Source organism: Neodiprion lecontei, chromosome 3 (genome assembly GCF_021901455.1).
Source record: "Neodiprion lecontei isolate iyNeoLeco1 chromosome 3, iyNeoLeco1.1, whole genome shotgun sequence".
Lineage (NCBI taxonomy): Eukaryota > Metazoa > Arthropoda > Insecta > Hymenoptera > Diprionidae > Neodiprion > Neodiprion lecontei.
In genome coordinates this window covers 22,663,803-22,685,013 of record NC_060262.1, presented here as the reverse complement: position 1 = coordinate 22,685,013, position 21,211 = coordinate 22,663,803, and the positions used below count along the sequence as shown (strand labels likewise).

Genomic DNA, 21,211 nt, shown 5'->3' with positions numbered 1-21,211 from the left:
TTTCCAAGAATGAAAAACTGTATTCACAATCGGGTTAAAATTATTCTCAACCGACAATGGTTGGCCTAGAGGAATAATACAATTACCTTTGTAAATATGGATGGCTTTTGACATGCTCAGTAATGCTGCGCTCGTCTTTACAGTTCCCGAAGCATTCCTGGTGGAAAAAACAGTTTTTAGAGTTTGGAACAAGATCGAAATTTTCGAATAGAAATTTTTATAGAAGTTTATACTTTTTCACAGATAGTTGTAGAATAGCTTGGTTCTTCGTGACCATTTTTCGCACTTGAATCGTTGATATAGATACAATTTATTGTAGAATATAGTAAAGTTTTTGATTTACAGACATTACTTGTTTTTTTTTTCGTAAGACTCACCTACTAAAAAAACGAGGTTTTCAATACGGACCCATTATACGTATAGTAGGTAGGGATAATTTATATTCGTAAAGTTTTCTTTACGAGAGAGATGCGAAATCTAGCGGTGGTCCAAGAACAGTATTTCATACTTTCTCGTAGATAGTGAAAACTCGTAGAATAATGATTCCTGGAAATTGATATTTTTCTGATAAATTTGATTTCTTTGTTTTCAAGTTGTAGATATTCTCAACACTTGTAATAACTGCAGTTTTCAACAATTAATTATCTATGCAAGCTACAACTTTTTATAATTTTTTTTTGTAGACTTCCGTATGAATTTTCAGGATTTTCTAGAACAGTTCGCGTAATTTTATTTTTATTCTTACGGCCAGTGAATTTTTCAATTAGCGTAACAAAAAGCTTTCAACCATCGCAATTGGCGCAAAATTTCCTAATATTTTACAAAAATTCAATGAGTTTTATTTAACGTCTGCGGGGTAGTTGAATTTTTCTTTCATCGTTACCAATTTGAGATGACTGCAATTGTATTGTATCACTTCATACTTTCTTACGAAAAAATTATAAATAAACAAGGATATTCGATGATTCTCTGTTTTTCTGTACTTGCACGGAATATAGAGCAGATATTATTTTCGCCTGCAGGGTTCGCTGAGCTCGGGACCCTGAAGGAATACCGAAAACGACCACGAAAAATCTCGTCGCCCGGTCGTACGAGGCTTGAAAAAAAGGCTTAAAATAAAAGACTTTGTACGATGGGGCCTCACATAAAAGATTCCAGTTTGGAGGGCATGGTGTCACACTCCGATAGAATCAGCTCCGGTACTCCGGTCTTCTTCTCGGATGTTAGCTGGATGCTGCCGCCGCATTCGTTCGATATTGAGTCTCTGGTCCGCTTCCGAAGATGTTTCCCGCTGCAATATTACTCGCAGTTTGTGCCTTCGTTCTATTTTGTGTTTACGACTCCGTAAAGCCAGCCAATTTCCCACCAGGTATTGTGCGATATTTAAATTATACTAAAACCGCGTATCCACGCAAGCATTCTTAGTCATACCGATGAAATTTATCCGCAAAAATGATACAGCGTAGATTTCTACCAGTGTTCTTAAAGTTTGAACGCAGTGAAAAGTGATACAAATTTTTACAACGGGGATAATAAATTCCAATTAGTATAACTTGTGATGTTTACCGAAAGTCATCGTTTCCTCAAATTCAGCATTTTACAAAATTCTTTTAGTGAGTGAATAGTTTGATTGAAAAATGTGTAGATTTTACCTCAATTTTAAATGTCTGCAAATCGTCTGGAAAACCATGTAATTATCCTCTGGGACTAAACTCTAGATATTCATACGGGCATTCGGAATTTTATCTTCAAGGGGGTGCTCAGGTCGATTTCAACGTCGATGTATATATCTTTAAAAATCAAAGTCCACGTACCTCAAACGCGAAAACGAGCTTATCAGCCTCATTTTATACACCATTGATTTTCATTTGACGGAGAGATAAACAAACGGCATGAATTCTACGAATTTACTATTACGATTTCGTAAAATCCGTGCCATTTCTTTACTTCTTTGCCAAATGAAAGCGTGTGGGAATGTTTTTGTTCAGAATTTCGTATAGAATAGGAGTGTTAAACCCTTTTTCGCGTTTTAAATACATGGACGTTAATATTGGAGATAAAAACTTCAACGTCGAAATCGACCAGGGCACTCCCTTAAAACCCAAAACTTTAGATAGACTAGGATTTCTATTAGACAAAATACAAGTTGCATTTAAATTAAACTTACACGATTTACGAGCTATTGTTTGATAAATTATTTCATCACTTTGCGAGTGAAAAATGTCAGATAGTAAATTGTATTTACCGTGGAGTTTTTGTATAATGCGTAATCACGACCAGGTTATATTTAAGCGGACATTACTGATTTATATCAACCGCGGAAACTTGTAATTTAATTTGCGAATGTGTTTAGGTATGAATAAGGAATAGTTTTTCATGAACTAAGAAAACAATGGCGACATACTTGAGAGGAGATCCAGATAAAGCCGCGGCGTGGCACTGTAAAATTTAACCGTGGCTTTTGTTACATCGTGAAATCAAAATTCAGGGTCAAGTTTATCAGAAATATGAATGAGGTGTCCAAAGTTACTCGTTCATACGTCACGCCTTTGTAACGATAAAAGAACAACTCGAGCCAAAAACACGGTTTACGATACATAATAATTCGAAGGAACGTTGGTTTATCGTACTAAATCTTTATCTAAAACCTGGCCAGACCATTAAACAGGCATGCTCGAGCAGATTGTTGAAAAAGTTGGTGAATTTTGGGAATTTATATCTATCGACAATCAATTATTCGATTAAATTGGGGTTTGTTTCATTCAAAACTATGTAGACGAACCTACGCTGCGATTTTTTTTTTATCATAACTAATCATAAAGAATATACGATAGAATAAATAATAAATTAAATCTACTTCCAATATGGAATTTTCATAATTTTTCGTCAAAATTTGTAATCTTCTATGAAAAATACTATAATTTTTCACGATTATCTGCAATCTCTCAAGTTTCTTCACGATTTGCTACTACTTTCTATGATTTTCCACGACTGACAATTTTTCGTAGTTTGACGAAGAAATCATTCTCACCAGAGTAAGAAAAAATTCTCAAAGGGGGAGGTGATCAAAATACATGTACTTCACTTGCTTCGGAACGAAATGTAGTTCGCGAATCGTTTGGTGAAAGAACACTTTTCACTGGTTTATCCGGCTACGCGCTTATCTTGAAGTCATGCCCATAAAATAGTGAAAAATATCAGTTTTTGAATTCTCTCCACAATGACGCAGCACTTGTAAAAATCTGAAACAATTACAGAAAATCACACGCAAGCAGATGTTCATAGTGCAAAAAAAAAAATTGTATGAGATCAAGGCTGCTACCGAAAAATCTGAAAAAAATCTTCAATATATGCACATACGTCTGTTGGACCTGTGATTTTTTCCCGAATTTTCTGAGCAGAAACAGCGGAGTTATCGTGAAAAAACTGAAAATCACGTTTTTGGCGATAACGTCGAGCAAAATGGAGTTAGAAGGCTAAAATTTGGTACGGGTCAGTGATTTACCAACAGAGTCCGTTTCGAGGAAGGGAACTTTTGGCATGCCTACTCGACCATGTCCTTTGAATAAAATATTCATTATTTCCTAGAAAAGCAAAAACGGGGATAATCTAAAAGTCTAGTCGTACGCATAGGTAAAGCCGTGTAATCACTGCGAGAGATGCATGAAACATAATGTGTAACAACTTTCACAATGACCCCAGGACCAAGATGGCTGCCGTTCGTGGGATGTTTTCCACGCTTTTACCGTCTCCGATCGAAGTACGGCTACGTGCATTTGGCGATGAGAGATCTCGCTGAAAAATACGGTTCGGTGCTCGGCATCAAGCTCGGAAAACAGCGCATTGTTATAGTCAGTACGCACGAGCTAATCAGGAAGGTTCTCACACAGGAAGAGTTTAACGGCCGTCCGGATGGTTTCTTCTTCAGAGTGCGTGCCTTTGGAGAAAGGAGAGGTACGTACATATCTATGGTCCACTGCGTGGCGATCTAAACACGCAAGAAGTCCTCCAGTTAGCCGTAAATTGGTTTACAATTGCTAATTATGGCCGGAACACAATTCGGCACTGGGTGTTTTAATCATTCATTTCCTGTTTCAAACCCGTTCTTACTTACTACACTTACAATTTCTCTCAGTGTACCGTGGAAAATAAAATTTAGGGCAGATGAATTTCGGTTTTAGGCTTCGCAAGAAGCCCTTGAATGTTAAATTACTCTAAACTGTCAGCATCAGCGGCAACGATACCAACGAACTTCTAGACATACTTCCGTATTCTTTGCCTATACGTGTATGATTGACGTGGAACTCTGAATAAAAAGTTGGGAAAAGAGAAAAAATTGTTTATAAAATCTCCAGCAATGTTTTATGCGAATTTATTGGTGGTGAAAACGAATGAAATAATATCCCTACCGTGCAATGCTGTAACTGACAATGAGATATCAACGATTTGACGAAGAGCTTTTTGATCGGAATGTTTAAAATGATTAAACTCCGATATTTTTTATCTCGTTCCAACGTCTTGGGGCTCATTTACTTGCTGACCAAATCACCACAAACTGCCTGATAAGGTTTAAGAAATCTTTCATCATACTACGGATCAAGGGGTGCTTCACTGGAGCAAAACTCTACACCGTGGTTACATATTTCATGATTACTTACATTTTATAGAGTGATTACGAGAGGATGATTTCTCACAATTTTTAAAATTTCATACGATTCCTCAACATTAAAAAGAGATTTCTCTAACCCTGAATCATTTCTCACGATTACCAATGATTACTAACGCGGAATTTTATTTTAATATTACTAATTCCAGTATGGTTTCGGATATTACAAAATGATTTTGAACGATATTGCCACCCTGATCCATTAAGTGGAACACCCCTTGCTACAGATAATATGCAAATTTAATTTTTGACGCACATGTTTATTACCGCGCTAATTAAAATAAATTTTAATCCATTTTGGAAATGAGATGCTAGTAAAAAAATTTGACGTTCTAAATACAGAATCTGACTGATATATCAGCTTCCGTTATTCGGGTTGCTCATATTCATTTCTATTACAACATATAGAGATGTTGTTCCATTGCTGTTTAGCATCATTCGCACAAATGACATTGCTGCAGATTTTTCAAACGGTTTATTCTTTCTTCCCAAATTCTCATTCAGGCGTTACGTCCATTCATCCTTAACGCCAATGAAAATTAAACATTGCTCAGGAGTTTTGTTCACCGACGGGATCAAGTGGTCTCAGCATCGCCGATTCTCGCTTCGTCACTTGCGCTCATTCGGATTCGGCCACCGAAAAATGCAGAACCAAATCGTCACGGAGGCCGAAAATCTGGTCAAATTTTTGCACAATCAGAGTCTGCGAGGTCCCGTGCCAATGCACGGCGCCTTCGATGTTGCCGTGATAAATTCACTCTGGTTGATGTTCGCCGGCAGACGTTTCGATTACAGTGACCAGAGGTTAACGGAGATCCTGCAAGTCACTCACGACGCTTTCAGGTGCCAATAATTTATTACTCGAGATTCCAGAGATAAGAGGAAAAATTATTGCTCAGCATGGATCTGAAATTCCGTTCCAGTCAAAATGCTGTGCGGACAAAAACATTACGAGACGAAAGTTTCAAAGGTCAAGTTGAAGTAGATTCAGTCGGATTTTGTTCAGAAAGTATGTTACAAAATCTTTGGAAATACTTTGAAGTCTTATGAAAACCTGTGCAATTATCAGAAATCTCTGGAATATTTTAAAATTGCTTCGAAATCCTTTAGAATCATGTAAAATTCTGTGCAATGACGTAAAATTACCTAAAATCTCTAAAATCTTGAAATCACATTGAATTCTTCAAGTCCCGTAAGATCCGCTTGAAATCCTTTGAAATTTTTTGAAACCTGCGAAGTCTTTTCTAACCGTGTCAATATTGGAATCCGATTCGCAGTCAAACCGCTGTTCGATGAAACCTTCGTGACCGAATCCCGCTAAGATGAGTGTTTGATCGTAGATTGATAGATACCTCCGGTGGGATTCTCTGTCAACTTCCGTTCCTGCGTTTCATTTGCCCCGAACTTTCTGGCTACAAATCGTTGATGACGATACTGCGGAAACTGTGGTCTTTTCTGGCGGAGGAAATTAACGAGCACGTCTCGAGTCTTCCGGCAGATGAGCCACGCGACTTAATAGACGCCTTTCTGATGGAAATCTCACGGAACGAGTCGAGTGACTCTCACGATCAGTTCAATCGTAAGTCGATGTAGCGTTACCCGGCTGACTTTTGATTTCTATTCGCTCTATGTGCATGCTCGTAACGTTACTGCTTATACATATGTATAATCTTATACGTACCTAACATGCGTAGAGAATATCGCAGACTCGTTTATTCAGATGAGGAGCTTCTTGTCTTATGCTTGGATCTCTTTCTCGCTGGATCCGAGACGACTAGCAACACGCTTTCTACGATGCTAATATATCTCGTCCTGAATCCCGAATGGCTGGAAAAACTTCAGATGGAACTGTCGAAGGTCGTCGGTAGAGACAGACCACCGAATACTGAGGATCGTTCGTCTCTACCTGAAATGGAAGCATTTTTAGCCGAAGTGAGGACTTTTTTGCTTCCGAGAAACACACGCGACGAACATTTTGTTCGTCAATCTTCCACCGAATTACCAAATTACGTATCCGACGATTTTTTTTACCGAATTTTATAAGAATAAGAAGTATTTTAACATTCATTTTTCAACTTATAACTTTCCTTACAATGTTCCGAGTCATCTGGCATTTTCTGTGATTTCTCATATTTTGCAAACGCGTCGATCTCAAAATTGGCTAAAATTCGTGAGCATATTCGACAAGAATACGAAGAAGATATTGAAAAACGAATAACATTTGCAAATAATGTTCGGAGCATTACGCAAAAACGAGAATCGAACAGTGAATTCAAGAAATTCGAATAGAAGTCTTTTGAATATAACTCTGCAATCCGATATTCTCTAATTTTCTCTTCGAGTGTTCCCAGCTCAGAAAGAAACGTTATTTATTCTAACGAAACATCTTTTTCGAAGCCCATCGTTCAATATGAGGTTCAACATGTTGAAAGTTTTCTTTCATTTCCCAAAACGAAAAAAATCAGCTTTTTCGTATATCACTACGTTCTCTATAAAAAAAAAGTGTTTTTTAAAGGATAAACACAAAATATAAATAATAACTACGTACAATAATGAAAATACAATAGTTAAGAAATCGTGTTGTCGAATAGTAAAAACCGTTTTCATTATGTCAAATACGGAATGATAAAGTTGTAGATATTATTTTAAATTGAATAAGAATCGGTTCAATTGTATATATAATAATCTAGAATTGCTAAAGTTTGTCGGATTTTACGAAATTTTGCACAAAATTTTCACCAAAGTCTAATTTGACTTCTGATTTTCCACTTCTTGATTGCCCAGGTGCAGAGATCCGTCTTCATAGCGCCTCTGGGTGTTCCCCACAGGACAGTAAAAGACGTCTGCCTGAACGGATATCGCATTCCGAAGGTACGCGGGTACGATAAACGGTCAATTGCAATGCGCGGTGCGAGCCGCGTTCCTTGATTCTGACATTTCGATTCGTTTCAGGACACCGTGGTGCTGGTGAATTATTACAGCGTGCACCACGAGAGGCTACATTGGAAAGATCCGGAAGTATTTCGTCCGCAACGATTCCTGAACGCAAATGGAGTATTTATGCCGGACGATTTCTCCATCCCGTTCGGACTTGGTAAATTTACATTTGACCGTTGTAATTTCTCGAAATACGGTTATGGCTACTCGGACGCAGGCTTGGGTCGCGTTACAATTGTGGCATGAAATTTTTCACCGGAAACGTGAAGTTAACGAGCGTGTATAAATACGACTTACAAGCGCTCTTTTAATTGGGCTAAAGTTGCGGATGGAAAACTCATGTTCTTAGGTACCGAAGTTCGTTGCATAAGGTGGACGCGGTCCTCTAGCTTTCTCATCATTCCGAATTCCCATGTCTCGGAATAATCGGCTCTTTGACGATTTGTACAAAACGTACTTGGCGGTGTAAATTAATCAGCCAGAGTAGCTTGTTGTAATCGAACGTAACGCGTGGATTTGGTACAGAAAATTTCGTTTAACGAACTAATCTCTTTGAAAGATATTGATCGTAGAATTTTTAATTTTACGATACTAACGCGATGTAAAAAATGTTTTTCGAAGAGCGAAGTCGAACTACGTTTTTAGCCATTTTAAGTGATTTTAAACGGACTATCGATGTCTAGGCTTTTGTTTGTAATTCTAGTATTTTCTATGTTCGTTTAAAATTAACAAAAGTCTAGATTTTTGAGAAAGCTCGATATCCTTGGTCGTTTGTTTTTACTGTTTGAATTTGCGATTTTCTAACGAATTTAGCACGACTAACTTGATAACTTTTGAACTACTATTCTCATTTTCATCCAACTTTGTGTTTCATTGTAGGAAAAAGACGCTGCTTGGGAGAAGTGTTGGCGCGAAATAGTTTGTTTCTGTATCTCGCCTACGTTCTGCACTACTTCGACATCAATATATCGGAAAAGCACGGACCTCCAAACCCGAATGGCAACGACGGATTCACCATTTCGCCGAAACCGTTTTACCTGGTGTTGTCCCACCGAAACGGTTGAAAAATAACCACACTGAGAAAAGTTTCTCATGGTGTTTTCTACAATAATATCTTCAGCTATTTCCATTTTTTTTTTTATCATAACCGAAAAATATGTTTCTGTATACAAAGTGAAACTGAGTTTTGTAGCTATAAACGGAAAATTCAATCTGTGTTTCCATTCTTCTCGATTATGGTAACTCGTATTATATTTTGCTGTAACCGTTCTGCAGACAGATTCAACGTTGAAACAATCTGAAAACGTAACGTTAAGAATCATAATAACACTAAATTATTACTTGCAGCACGTTCTCTTTTAATTCCAAAAATATTTAGACAAAAATTTTCTCGCAACTGTAACAAACGAATTTTTCTTTTCAGTGGCACCTTCCTTACTCGCGCGAAATTTACATCCGTTTGATTCCGTTGTGCGCAGATAGAGTGTTGATAATGCGAGCGTTCAACTACAATGTAAACGGAGCTGAACAACACAGAGTTATTATTATCATACATTACTACTTCGTTAAGTCTGCATGGTCCTTTAAATGAGAGCTGAAACGTTAATCGTCAGTCGGTTACATTTTCGATTGTTCGATTTTCAAAAAAAAAAAAAAAAGAAGACTAATTTGTATATCATACGTTCAATCAATAAAATGATCGGTATTTTCAATACTTGGATCATCCAAATAATCGTTCGATTTATTAGCCTCTAATCACTGTAATAATTTGAGATAAAATTCATTGGTCTAGACATTGAAAGTAGACAAATGATCGGCATTTCCGATTAATGGATTTATCGGTTAATCTGCACACCCGATTAATCGATTAATAGCAAGACCGATCTTGCCGACGTATTGCTTAATAAGCCAGACGTAAAATGTGTTGTTTAAATCAGGTACACGTATCCAATATATAATTGAAAATTTGATAAAACGCATGTATCACTGCATTCTTGACACGAAAGTGTGAAATTTATGAAACCCGGCCCGCGAATAAAGTTGTCAATATAATTTTCTCTCATACTTACACGTTTATAAATCATTCCCGTAACTTGCTGTGTGTTAAGTATCCTCGATGTATGTCTTATAGTAGTCACAGTATACATAAGTGAGCGAAAGCGCTTTGCGAAATTTGCTTACCAAGTCAGCGAGTCAAGATGTAGCTGTACGATGAGCTTGAAACCGTTTGCTCGGAGAACCGCGAAACTGGATATACCGCGCAGGTATAAGATTCTTGAAAGTATGTGCAAGTGTTGCTCATTCTCCTATTCAACGTAAAAGCCACGACAGAATTTCGTTCCCTATCTAAAATACGTTATCACAAATGTTTTCGTAACATTTTTCAGGACACTTTCCAGCCAGGTCCGTTACGTTCTGAATAATTTTAAAAACGTTTCAAAAATTGAGAGAAATTTTCGAGGGATAAAAATCTGTCGATAAAAGCACTGGAAACAGTATGAAATTCTCGCCGTTCGATTTACAGCAATAGAATTTCTCAAGAGTTAAAAGAAGAAGATCTTGAATAATAATTCTATAAAAACCTGTTATACGAAGAAGATATCTAAGAAATTTGTCGAAATGGCTATAAATTTGTTTCCGACAAGATGATTATGTTTTACACACGGCGAATTATTGAAAATTTATTAAACTGCAGATTCACCGTAAGAAATCCCTCGTATATTATCGTATATCGTATACATAATGCATAAATCGATACAAACGTTGTAGGTCGACAAACTGTTGAACATATAACTTCATACAGACCTCGCGTAAATTCCTAAAGAATACAGGAGCCGATGGTTCGAATTTAACTTTCTGGCCATCGAACTTTCAGGTCAATTTGGTAGATCGACAGACGAAGGAGCCGCTTGTCTCGGAATGAGGAGAGCATCGTACGGTTTCGGCGAAATTGTGAGACCTGGTAAACAGACCAGCGTTGGGGGCTCTTCTCCAGGATCCGGAAGTAAACGGTACCGCTGCATTACGCCGCTGAAGAGTAGGAAGATGGCACATCTCGCCAGGATTTCGCCCGGACAGCGTCGTTTTCCTGTCGATTAAGCCCGGGACGTAATAACATTCACTTTGCGGAGTGGAAGGAAATTAAGAGAAGAAACAAAAAAAAAAAAAATTTGCGACGGAAAAAAGAAAACAAGAAATACCGATCACTTGCTTCGGTGAAAGAGAAGAACGAGTACGAACGAAAGGTAAACAAAAAAAAAAAAAAAATCAAATAAAATAAAATAAAAAACGAACAAACAAACAAGCCAGTAAACAAAAGAATCGATTGAAATCGGCGAGAAAACAAGGGACAAAAAAAAATCGGCAATATAGTTTTGGAAAAAAGAATAGGTTGGATTGAAAGTTGAAGCGGCAAGGGGTCAAGTAACTTGCGTATAAATATCGCGTTATGCTAAACTTTCATTTTTAACACAGACGCGTAGGAATATCACCTTAACACCTAGTGACGCCGGACATAAAAGTCTATTTATTATACATACCATATATATATCCGTGGCAGTCAACGACACTGTCAATGGCGTCTTGCCCTTGGCGGTAACAGAATAACTGATCGCCTAATTTTCTAAGACTCACTAATCTCGCAGCTGTATAACGTACCGTGTGTAATATGCGTACGTACGTACGGCTCGAATCAGCCGCAGGCGATAACCGATCAGAAATCGAGGATTGACGGACTCGCAGTAATAATTAGAGAAAAGTTTAACCGGTCGAAAGTAATCTCGGTTGTATGTCAAGAATTAATCAAAGGATAGAAGAGAAGAAACCGTTCGAAAAATCTTGGCTTGAGGTTTTTTGCACCGTTGATAGTTAATACGAACGAAACTATCGTCAATGTCATTTTTATGCGATAGAAATGAATCTGAGGAAATTCGAATAAAACGTAAGCTGAGATGTCAGTGATAAGATTTTATAATTGGAATGATCAAGGTGATTGAACCCGGCTGGTTTTTTCATCCAATTCTAATGATTTTGGGCTTACTTTTTTCGGCATAGATATCTCCAGAGTCGTTTGAAAAGTCTTTTACAAATACTTATCTCTATAATGGATGTAAATAGTTTTTTGCGAATATGGTACAATGTAAAATAAATTACATTCGCGTGTTCCAGCTATACCACAACAGAAAATATCTTACAAGTTTTCGGATTTTGTGAAGATCTGGTTATTGAGCAGAAACAGAACCGAAAAACATTAGAATCGTATGAAAAATATCGGAGTTTAATAGTATTGAACGTTCTAATTACGTGTAAAACCTTTTCCAAAGTTGTTGATATAATCTTAGCTTGTTTTACTCGAATTTGTAAAGAATCGATTTTGTCACACATTCTAGTCGTAATGCTGTTTCATTCGTGTTCACTGTGAATGATGCAAATAACGTTGTGGGAAACTATTTAAAATCCTTTTTTTTTTTTCCTACTTTCCTAGCTTATGATTCAGACAGTCTAGCCTAGTCTACTCATCCTTAAGCGTATATACGTATATAAATATATATAAATATGCAAAAGCTCACCTTCACCGAAGAGGATGAGATTCTTGTCTGGGACGTAAACACCGTTCTGTAAGAATCTCTCCGGTTTGAAGATATCCGGTTCAGAATAATATTCCGGATTCATGTGTATGCTCGTGAGGTTCAGAATCATCGTTGATTCTTGCGGTATCGTGTAGCCCGAAAGTTTAGTTTCTCGAAGAACGCGGCGTGGCCCTATTAAAGGTGTGACCAAACACATCCTTTGCGACTCCGTCAGGACAGCCTCCGTGTATGGCAATCTGTGCACAATTATCACAGCATGAATTTTTCTCTTTTACAATTTAAAGCTGCTGAGCTTTATGAATTTTCTCATCAGCGCGGCACAATACAGGCGAAAACTCGGTAAAACATAAATGAAAGAGGTTGAAATTCAAGTCGATTGAGCTCAATTTTTTCGGAAGAATGCATTCTCAGTACGGAAAAGAGTCAAAATCCATAAATTCAAATCGAGGAACTTTTGATGTTTGTAACTTTGGAATGATCACAATATTATTTTACCGTTTACAATAAAATTTATCTCTGAAAAATTTCTGCATAATGATCTGCATTCAACGACTTTGTAGTTGATTTCGGTGCCGAAGGATGAAATTCGCTTGATACTTTTGAAAAAACGTAATCGAATTCACCACATTTTAACTGTAATACAGGGTAACTGGAGACGACTACTATATTTTGTTGTTAAAAATAATTGTGGTTTTATAGTACGGATTGCCATAATATTATTATAGGCAATTCCTACGTTCGTGTAGTAGAGATATCCATCTTCCAATCAATATTCAATTCAAAAGAACTCGCAAACCAACGATTGTGACCACCTGTGCCGAATTCGTAATACAGCTATAAAAATATGGTTAGTGGAATTATATTTATAGTTTCTCAAACTATGATGGTGGTACAGTTGACCCGATGACCTTGGGTCATTTTACTATTCGTGGATAGCTCCGTGCAAAACTACATGTATGGTAATTTTAACCCTCTTTTTAAATTATTTTTCTTGCTAATTGTGAAAATATTGTAAAAATATGACCGATACTAGTATTGTGATTTACACGACTATAAACAACGTCAAATTGACTATCAATTTTGAACCCTTTACCTTTTTTTCTAAGAGTGCAGACGACTTTTAGAGAATTCTTTCACGAACAAAATTCACCGTTATCCATCAAAATTGAGGGAACGATACATTGCTGGCAATAAAAAAAATTATACGTGAGTTTAGACGGCTGAAATAGTGGGTAAATTGTAAACATTTACACGTTAGCATCGAATTATTCGTTTACATCATGGTTTGTTTCATTCAAAAGTACGAACATCGAGCTTTGTTGAAATATTTTTTCATTAGAATCAGGTAATAGGAAGCGTTGCCAGTGATAATAACGTCTTTTTTTTTAGCAAAGTAGCCAGTTGAAGTTTAAATTTGATTCTTCCTCATAAATTTACACTATTGTCAATACCAATGCTTACTATCAATTGAATTTTTCGAAAAAATGTGCACACTAAGCCCGATCTACACAATACTCTTATCGAGGCACAAATTCCCAAAATTCATCCACTTTCCCCGCCGTCTATTCGTATTATTGTACGTCTCCTTGAATTCAACTTGATTAACTGAGTCGAAACTTTTGAACCTTTGGTTCATCAGGTTTTTGGTACTTTTAACGTTACCTCTTTCTGTCGTTGAGGTCCGGAGATCTACCGAAACCAACCACCTTGTCCAACTCTTGGTGTAGCCGTTCTTGAACATCCTGGTTTACTATCATGTTCAGAAATAGGAAATTCAATGTCGTTCTAGTAGTGGTTATCCCGGCGATGAAGAGATCCATCATTATGATCAGCAATTCATTTTCTGTTACAAATTCACGTAACATCAGTGAGGCATGTCGAGTTACGGGAAAAAGAAAAGTCTTATTTATCAAAGATGACAATTTTTTTTGTCATCGATTAATTACACATTTTCGGGCGAAGGGTTTTCATGCAATGTAAGAAACTCGCTGAATTTCGGCACATCAATCAGGTTGTAAATTTTGCACTCCGATTTATAGTGTTTAGCATATACAACGTACTTTTAAAAACACGGCAACAATTTTCAAACAGAATCTTTCGTTTACGAAATCATAATCTAAATAAATAATACGATAGTGATTCAAACTCTGAAAAATTTCAGCTTTGTAAACAAATGGATAATTTACGCGATACCGAGTATTCTCTATATTTCATCTTAGTGAATGAGCGAATAACCAAACGATTTTCGCAAGGTTATAACAAAGTTAAGAATGTTTGCGATGTTACATCAACAGATTATTCGCTTTGCAACAAGCTTCTATTTTAACGTTAATATATTTATTATAGTTGGAAGATGAAAGCTTCTTTTGCGTATACTGTTTTTTCTTAAGAGACCGATATGAATGTAATAACGCCTCGAAGTTTGCAACCTAAAATACGGTACTGAGTAACAATCTGCCTAAAGTTTGGTACACTTTGTTTTGTCATATCAGCGTGATGAAAAAAAAACCATAAAAACAGTAAACAAACAAGAGCCTAAATCATGTCAATATTTCTGACATTTCAGTCGAAAGGTTTGTACATTTGTCGCAATAACAATAATTGTATGAAATTTTCTGTCCATATTCGACATCATTCAATATCGAGATCACTAAAACAGGCAATTGGACTAAGTGAAGAAATTCCCAAGCTTTTTCGATTTTTTAAAATGATTCGATTGATTAAAATTCGTCAGAAAAAAAGAAATTATTTTCAACTTTTTTAATTTATGCATAACGACTTTGTTTGAAATAATTTTTGATTTTATTTTGTGATTGTATTTATCTTTACCTAACCCGAGCTCTGCAGTGGACTGACAAAATGAGCGATTTCTTTGCTACACGGACTTGTCTGTGGAAAGTTTTTCTTTCTATAAAACATATTCAACAATGAGCTGATAATGGTAAATGAATCTTTTGCAGCAAGTATATTCTCAAGTTGGTCAAGCGATGTGTTCGAATAATTCTTGGAACCGTTTATACAGATGTATTTATCTATATAGAAAATTTGCATTCAATTCACAAAAGTGAAAGGTTAAGCTTCACAAAACCGCTTTAAGAACCTTTCGTTATATTTATACAATCTTGAGGAAATCAATCAAACAACTTGGGTTATTTGATACTACGTAGCTACTTGCCGTTAAAAAGTCCGTCGGAATTTGCTTCTGAATACATTTCTTTGAAGAACACGTTTATCAAGTCATCTTGCTCCTTTCCAGTGTAATTTTTCTTATGCTCCTCAATTGTTTCCTGGAAAAAAAAATTAAACGTCGATAGTTATCAGAGATTTACACGTCTGGTTAAGGGTTGCATGAATTCATTAAGTGATAAACGGTCTATGCCTCGAGAAATACGTCTCGAATCTAATTTTCCCGTTATATAAATAACATTTCATTTTGAGGTCGTATTAAAACTAGAGTCACTAAATCAAAGTTGACATTTATAACGCCTGGATTTCTCAAATGCTTTGGAACAGTTTTACAGTAGAGTTGTAAGCATAAAAATGTAAGGGCAATGTGTCATAGGAACGGAGAAACGTCATACAACGAAACTTTTCTTCATGCACTGAGAGAAATTTTTCCAGATACGATAACAAATGAAATTTTTCTCAGTGCGGAGACCTCCCAACAACGGATACCTCTTTACAACGGACAGTCTAAAAATCTTCATAAACACAATTTAGACGTTAATATTGTTTTGGGAAGTCTCACTGTACTAAAGATTATGAAAATAATATCATGAAACAATAGTAAACCATGAAAAATCTCTTGAACTCCGTGTTGACTTGGGTAAGCAGGTTGTATCCGGATTTTTCAGGGGCTATGTACTTGATCCAGGGCAAAGCAGATAAAATACCACCAGTCATGTCGAAGGCTTGGGAACGTCGCTCCATCAGATCTATGAAGTACAGCATTCTACGGCACAAGTAACACGGTTTACAATAATTCCAGAGACCCAATCAATTCATAAGAATACGTTCTACAAGCAGTGACGTAACCAGGCGAAACCCCGTTGTTTTTAATTATACTGTGCAGGCCCGTCATAATTAATTTCGAAATTATTAAACTGATAAAAATTTGTTCGAATTATGGCATGTTTATGAAGCGGTGAAACAGTGAAAATTCAAGTTTCGGGAGAATAATTTGGATCTATTCAGTTCTCTATCGTAGCTTATGCTTTTCCCCTCAGTCAGGAAATAGTTTGGATAAAATTAATTCGAAAAGAGACGCACCTCTGAGTATCGTCAATTTTTTTTCCTGTAGTGAGAGTCCACAAGACATTTATCACCGCTGGCGCTGTGATTTTGCTGAGGTTGCGTACACCACCGTCTTTAATCTTTTCCAGTATGTCATTCAGCTCCTGTGTCATCAAGTCTAACATTTGACGCCGGCCTAGACCCAGTACTCGCAAATTTTTTACGAGCCATGCGCGCATTTCTCGCCAATTCGGCCCATCATTGAATGTTATTCCTTAAAAATGAAGCAAAGACGAATTTAAATTTCCTCATTTTAATGCACGAGAGTCATTATGGTTGCATTGAAATTCATAATGCTACTCTCAGCAGACATAAGAAGGACATATCAATCGTACAAAGAAACCGAGTACTTTACACATAAGTACAGATGTAACGAAAAAATAGCCAAGTGCTTGTTGAAAAAACGAAAACTTGACGATCAGAGTGTTTAATCACCGATAAGGATGAAAGCCGTTTGAAAATTCTTGCTACCCCATAATTTTCCGCAGCAAGTTGTCGCCTCCGGCTCTTAACTCAACACACATATGTATGGTACGTGCATTTGATTCACCATTTTTATGGCCAAAGTTTCGTAGATTAATGAATTCGTTCCATGGTCGTCCATCGTACTCCTCGTTGTGTAGAACTTGCTGAATAGCTTCCTGTCCCGAAACCGCAATGAGGTCGTTGGATCCGACACGAAGTGCAACCAAGTCGCTACCATATTTGCAAGAAAGTTCTAGCAAAGCGTGATCTTGGCCACCAAATTTGCGAGACAAGCTTCGAAGCAGTGGTAAGTTCCCAACTATCGGCCATGGTAAGGGTCCTGTTGAAGAGGTTTCATTACTCAAAAACACACCCTAATGAATTAAACTCGTTCATCTTAGGAGTGTAAATTCAGATGTAATTTCACGAGTGTGCGTGTGAAATGTTTACTCGCACGCGACGCTGTAAAACTACTTGCGACGACCATTTACAGTGTCAGTGATATAAGAATCATTGAATTATTAAGTAAGTAATGTAATGAACCAATCGCAAAGATGTTGTTCGGAATCAGTTGAAACCGTTTCAAGGGGATCCTCAACCTTCATTTATAGCTATATGTTACTTAACAGTGTAACTTTGTAGGGGCCTTTCAATAATTAGCTAACACCGCTAACGCTAAAATAGGGGTAGGCCGTTGAAAGAAACATTGTCAGATGTTACTCTAAAGTAACAGGCATTCCAGGTAAGCGTTAGCTGATACAGGAAATTCGAAGCGCGTGCTCAAGGTCAACACGCTGCCTACTTGAGAATAATAGAATTTTTTTTTAAATGGATGTATTAATAATGCGTGAATTGTTCGATAATGATATATTAGCTAACGTAATGTTTATTGCATGCATTTAAGCAGAAAGACAAGATATGTGATGCAATTAATGCTCAATGAATAATGAACTCACGTTTTATCGAACATGGCAACGTGCATTGATAATTAATATTCAATAAAGTAGGAATAAATTGATCAGGATGTGAATATAAATGGCATTTCTGGCATTCCCGGATAATGAATCAATTTGCTTATAAACTTTTCAAAAAGCGTTCGCTAACTTTCAGATGGAAAAATTCTGTAAAAAATGCATTAGCTAGTACTTGAATTAGTCCTTATTTATTTTTTGAGTATAATTTAACTGGAAAAATATTAGAAATGACACAATTGTTCCAAAGCCTCTTCAACTTTGTATCTATAACGAAAGAAAAAGAGATATCGCAAAATCCATACGATTGTTTATTTGAAACAAAATTCAAAATGCGTACCGATTATTTTATATTTTTAAACGATTTTTTAGCATGTTTTATGCATGTTTTACAAAAAAACAACACATTTTTCACTCGAACTAAATACTGTTTAATGCCTGCCAATCTAAAATGGTATACGTGACATTAACTACGGTGTACGTATTTTTACCATATCTCCAATGTCGAACATTGTGATAGGATAATATTCCGAGTGTGTGGAAATTATGCATGAATTTTAAAAAAGATAGCCCCAACCGAACAGATAATTGTCGGTTCGTATGATAATAGTACGAATAATTATACTTATAACGATGAGTTATATAGAAGACTAAAGCCCCTGGCAGAATGAGAGGGAATGAGAAGTAGGAATAAGCAATAAGTCGTACCATTGGCGTAGGTTTTTTAAGGCGCGTGGCGATTGGCTGATTTTTATTGTTATTTCTCATTGTGCCAGGAGATGCCCTGGTCGATTTCAACGTTGAATTATACATCTCCAAATATCGAAGTCCACGTGTAACAAACGCAAAAAAGGGCTCAAGGGCCCCATTCTACATGCAATTATGATAAAAAAAAACACTTCAATGCATTTTCCTTATTGTTAGAGGCAGAAATAAAGAAATGGCATAAATTCTACGAAATCGCAATAGTAAATTTGTAGAATTCATATCATTTCTTTATTTTTCCGTCAAATGAAAATGTATCGGAGAGTTTTTGTTCGCAATTGCGTGTAAAATGCGGACTCTGATATTTGGCAAATATATATCTGGCGGATTCCATTCCACTAAAATTGTAACGAAGTTACACTTAGATTTCATCGTGTAGTTGAGAATTTTTTACACTGTATTGTCACGGTAATTACATTAAAAGAATACCAAAATCCCACCGAAATATCACTGGAATAAAAATGTTCCATGCAAGGTAGAAAGTATATGTTTATCTTCAATCACTCTTCACGAGCAATCTTTCTATATCTATAAAAAGATCTCGTCAAAACGCATGAAGATATCTTTTTTAAGACGGAAGAAACTTCGACGCATGAACTTAGCTGTTTAAGACACCCGAAGCTAGCCTTATCAGCCGTATCGCTTCGTGGTCTTCGGCGTCTAGATCCTTCGTCCTGGAATGGGGTTGGTCCAGGGCGTCAAGTTAAAAAAAAAGAAAAACTACTTTGCAGCCCAGATCGCCATGACGATGTTTTTATAGGGACGGAAGGTTATACATTACAAATATCAGAGGTATTTAAATGTAGAGTGAAAGAGGATCTCCCGAAAATTTTCTTCGAAGCTACGGCTTTTTGAACGAAATGTCGTTAGCTTGGTACTTGGGAAGGTCCGCTCTTCGATCTGCCTGAGACCCATCGAACCCCCCTTTTTAGTCAAATTCGTAAGCATGAGACTTATAATTTGGGTATAAATTTATAAGTACACACTGAGAGAAATTTTTAGTTCCGGTTACCGCTCAGTCCTTAATTTCAGTTTTTACCACAATTGAAAAACATAGTTCAAAGTACAAAATGAAAATTAGTTTTGTAGCCGTTACCAGAAAGTCTAGTATCCGTTACTATTCTTTCTCATTACGATCACTGTTGCTAGATTTTCTTGCAGCTGTTGCGAAAATTTAATGCTTGTGCGACAATAAATTGACGTTAAAGGCTTGTTTAGCTAAAAAAGTAGAGTAAACCTCACAAACTGATTTTGCGTTGCAATAACCAAAAAAGGATCGACAATAGCGCAAAATGGTTAGGCGTACCTCGTTTTTCGTCATTCCAACAATATTCAAACAGTTTTTTAACGATACCTGTTTTACTTAATTTTTCTAGTTACTGTAACAAATGAAATTTTTCTTAGTGTTATTGCTTATCAGCACCATTCTGGTGACTCAGAATAAAACACAATACGTAATCCTTGCACTCGTGTTTTTATTCCCTGGCTTCGCTCGGCCATGAAACTACACTCGTGTAAAAATGACGTACTTGGCGCACTTGTATCGTAACTTACTAGGTATTGTAAAACCTCTGGGGAATCACGGCGCTGGTTCGATGAAACACTACAGCCGATACTGAACGCGTGCATTCGTCCAACGATATTTGGAACAGTTCCAATACTGTGTCTGTACGCAAACAGACCGCCGCAATAATTACAAGTGCATCTCTCAAGAGATCAAGTAACTTATTCCTAACGCATCGTTTTACGAATACTTTTAAGGGTGATAAAACGTGAAGCAGGAAGACAGTAAGACTGTAACTTTGGCTTATTTTGGACATAATATTACTCGAACTAACGTAAAAACGCTGTATAATTACTAATCAAGTTGTGTCTTCTCTGACACGAGAGGCGTTTAAAGGGTCATCGTTGAGAAAGGCGGATTCCCCTTGATTCGCTAGAGAATAATGCATTTACGATCTCTTAACGAATACTTAGCTTCTCTCAGCGTTTGCTCTTCACGAACTGAATAAAAATTCTCAATTTTTACTTTTACAGTACAAAAAGAAAACGTGATTTCTGGCTGTAGGAATTTGAATGATTCCGGCAATCAGATATTTACTACGGTAGTAATTTCACGTATTGTGTTCACAAACTCCTCGAAATTTTCGTCCAGTCACATATAATAGTAAAGAATTTCGTCAAAAATTATGCCGGAAAAGCGAATTGTATTCTTGAAATTCAATCAAATATTCGCTGTCAATTATTATTCTCATTTTCTTTTCATTTTCACGTCACCGCGTTCGTCGATTATTTCTACTTCTGATTCAGGGTAAATTTATGCACCAGGGGATAATAAAAAAATTAAAGTAGAAAGGCTCAAAGTTACCTGGTGGATAGTTCTTTTTCTTTCGAAAAAAGAAACTAACAGCGCCGAGTAGAATAATAATGACAATAAGAACACTTGTAGACATTGCAGAGCGAACTGACGAGACATACACGCCGGCAGTGTCTTCGGCTCGAGTGACAAATTCAAATAGATATTC

At 36.6% G+C, this 21,211-nt stretch overlaps 3 protein-coding genes across 3 annotated transcripts in view; 1 reads left to right on the top strand and 2 right to left on the bottom strand.

Annotated features, from left to right (window-relative positions):
* Positions 1-1,266, bottom strand: part of LOC107224047 (retinoid-inducible serine carboxypeptidase) — a 53,982-nt gene extending 52,716 nt beyond the window's left edge. The window contains exons 1-3 of the mRNA XM_046733355.1: positions 1,145-1,266; positions 378-546; positions 87-157 (exon numbers count right to left, since the gene is read on the bottom strand). The gene's annotated coding sequence lies outside the window, so the exon portion shown is untranslated. The remainder of the gene's footprint in view (positions 1-86; positions 158-377; positions 547-1,144) is intronic.
* On the top strand, positions 1,261-9,642 carry LOC107224051 (methyl farnesoate epoxidase). Its single transcript, XM_015663962.2, has 8 exons — positions 1,261-1,369; positions 3,703-3,954; positions 5,221-5,509; positions 6,007-6,245; positions 6,387-6,598; positions 7,451-7,537; positions 7,619-7,760; positions 8,483-9,642. Exons 1-8 carry the CDS (start codon positions 1,282-1,284, stop codon positions 8,665-8,667), a joined length of 1,494 nt encoding a protein of 497 aa, XP_015519448.1. The 5' UTR covers positions 1,261-1,281; the 3' UTR covers positions 8,668-9,642.
* A 657-nt stretch (positions 9,643-10,299) lies between these two features.
* On the bottom strand, positions 10,300-21,211 carry LOC107224046 (probable cytochrome P450 305a1). Its single transcript, XM_046733347.1, has 8 exons — positions 21,055-21,211; positions 17,036-17,290; positions 16,462-16,699; positions 15,985-16,144; positions 15,368-15,479; positions 13,855-14,035; positions 12,172-12,428; positions 10,300-10,691 (listed from the first exon to the last, which is right to left on the bottom strand). Exons 1-8 carry the CDS (start codon positions 21,137-21,139, stop codon positions 10,480-10,482), a joined length of 1,500 nt encoding a protein of 499 aa, XP_046589303.1. The 5' UTR covers positions 21,140-21,211; the 3' UTR covers positions 10,300-10,479.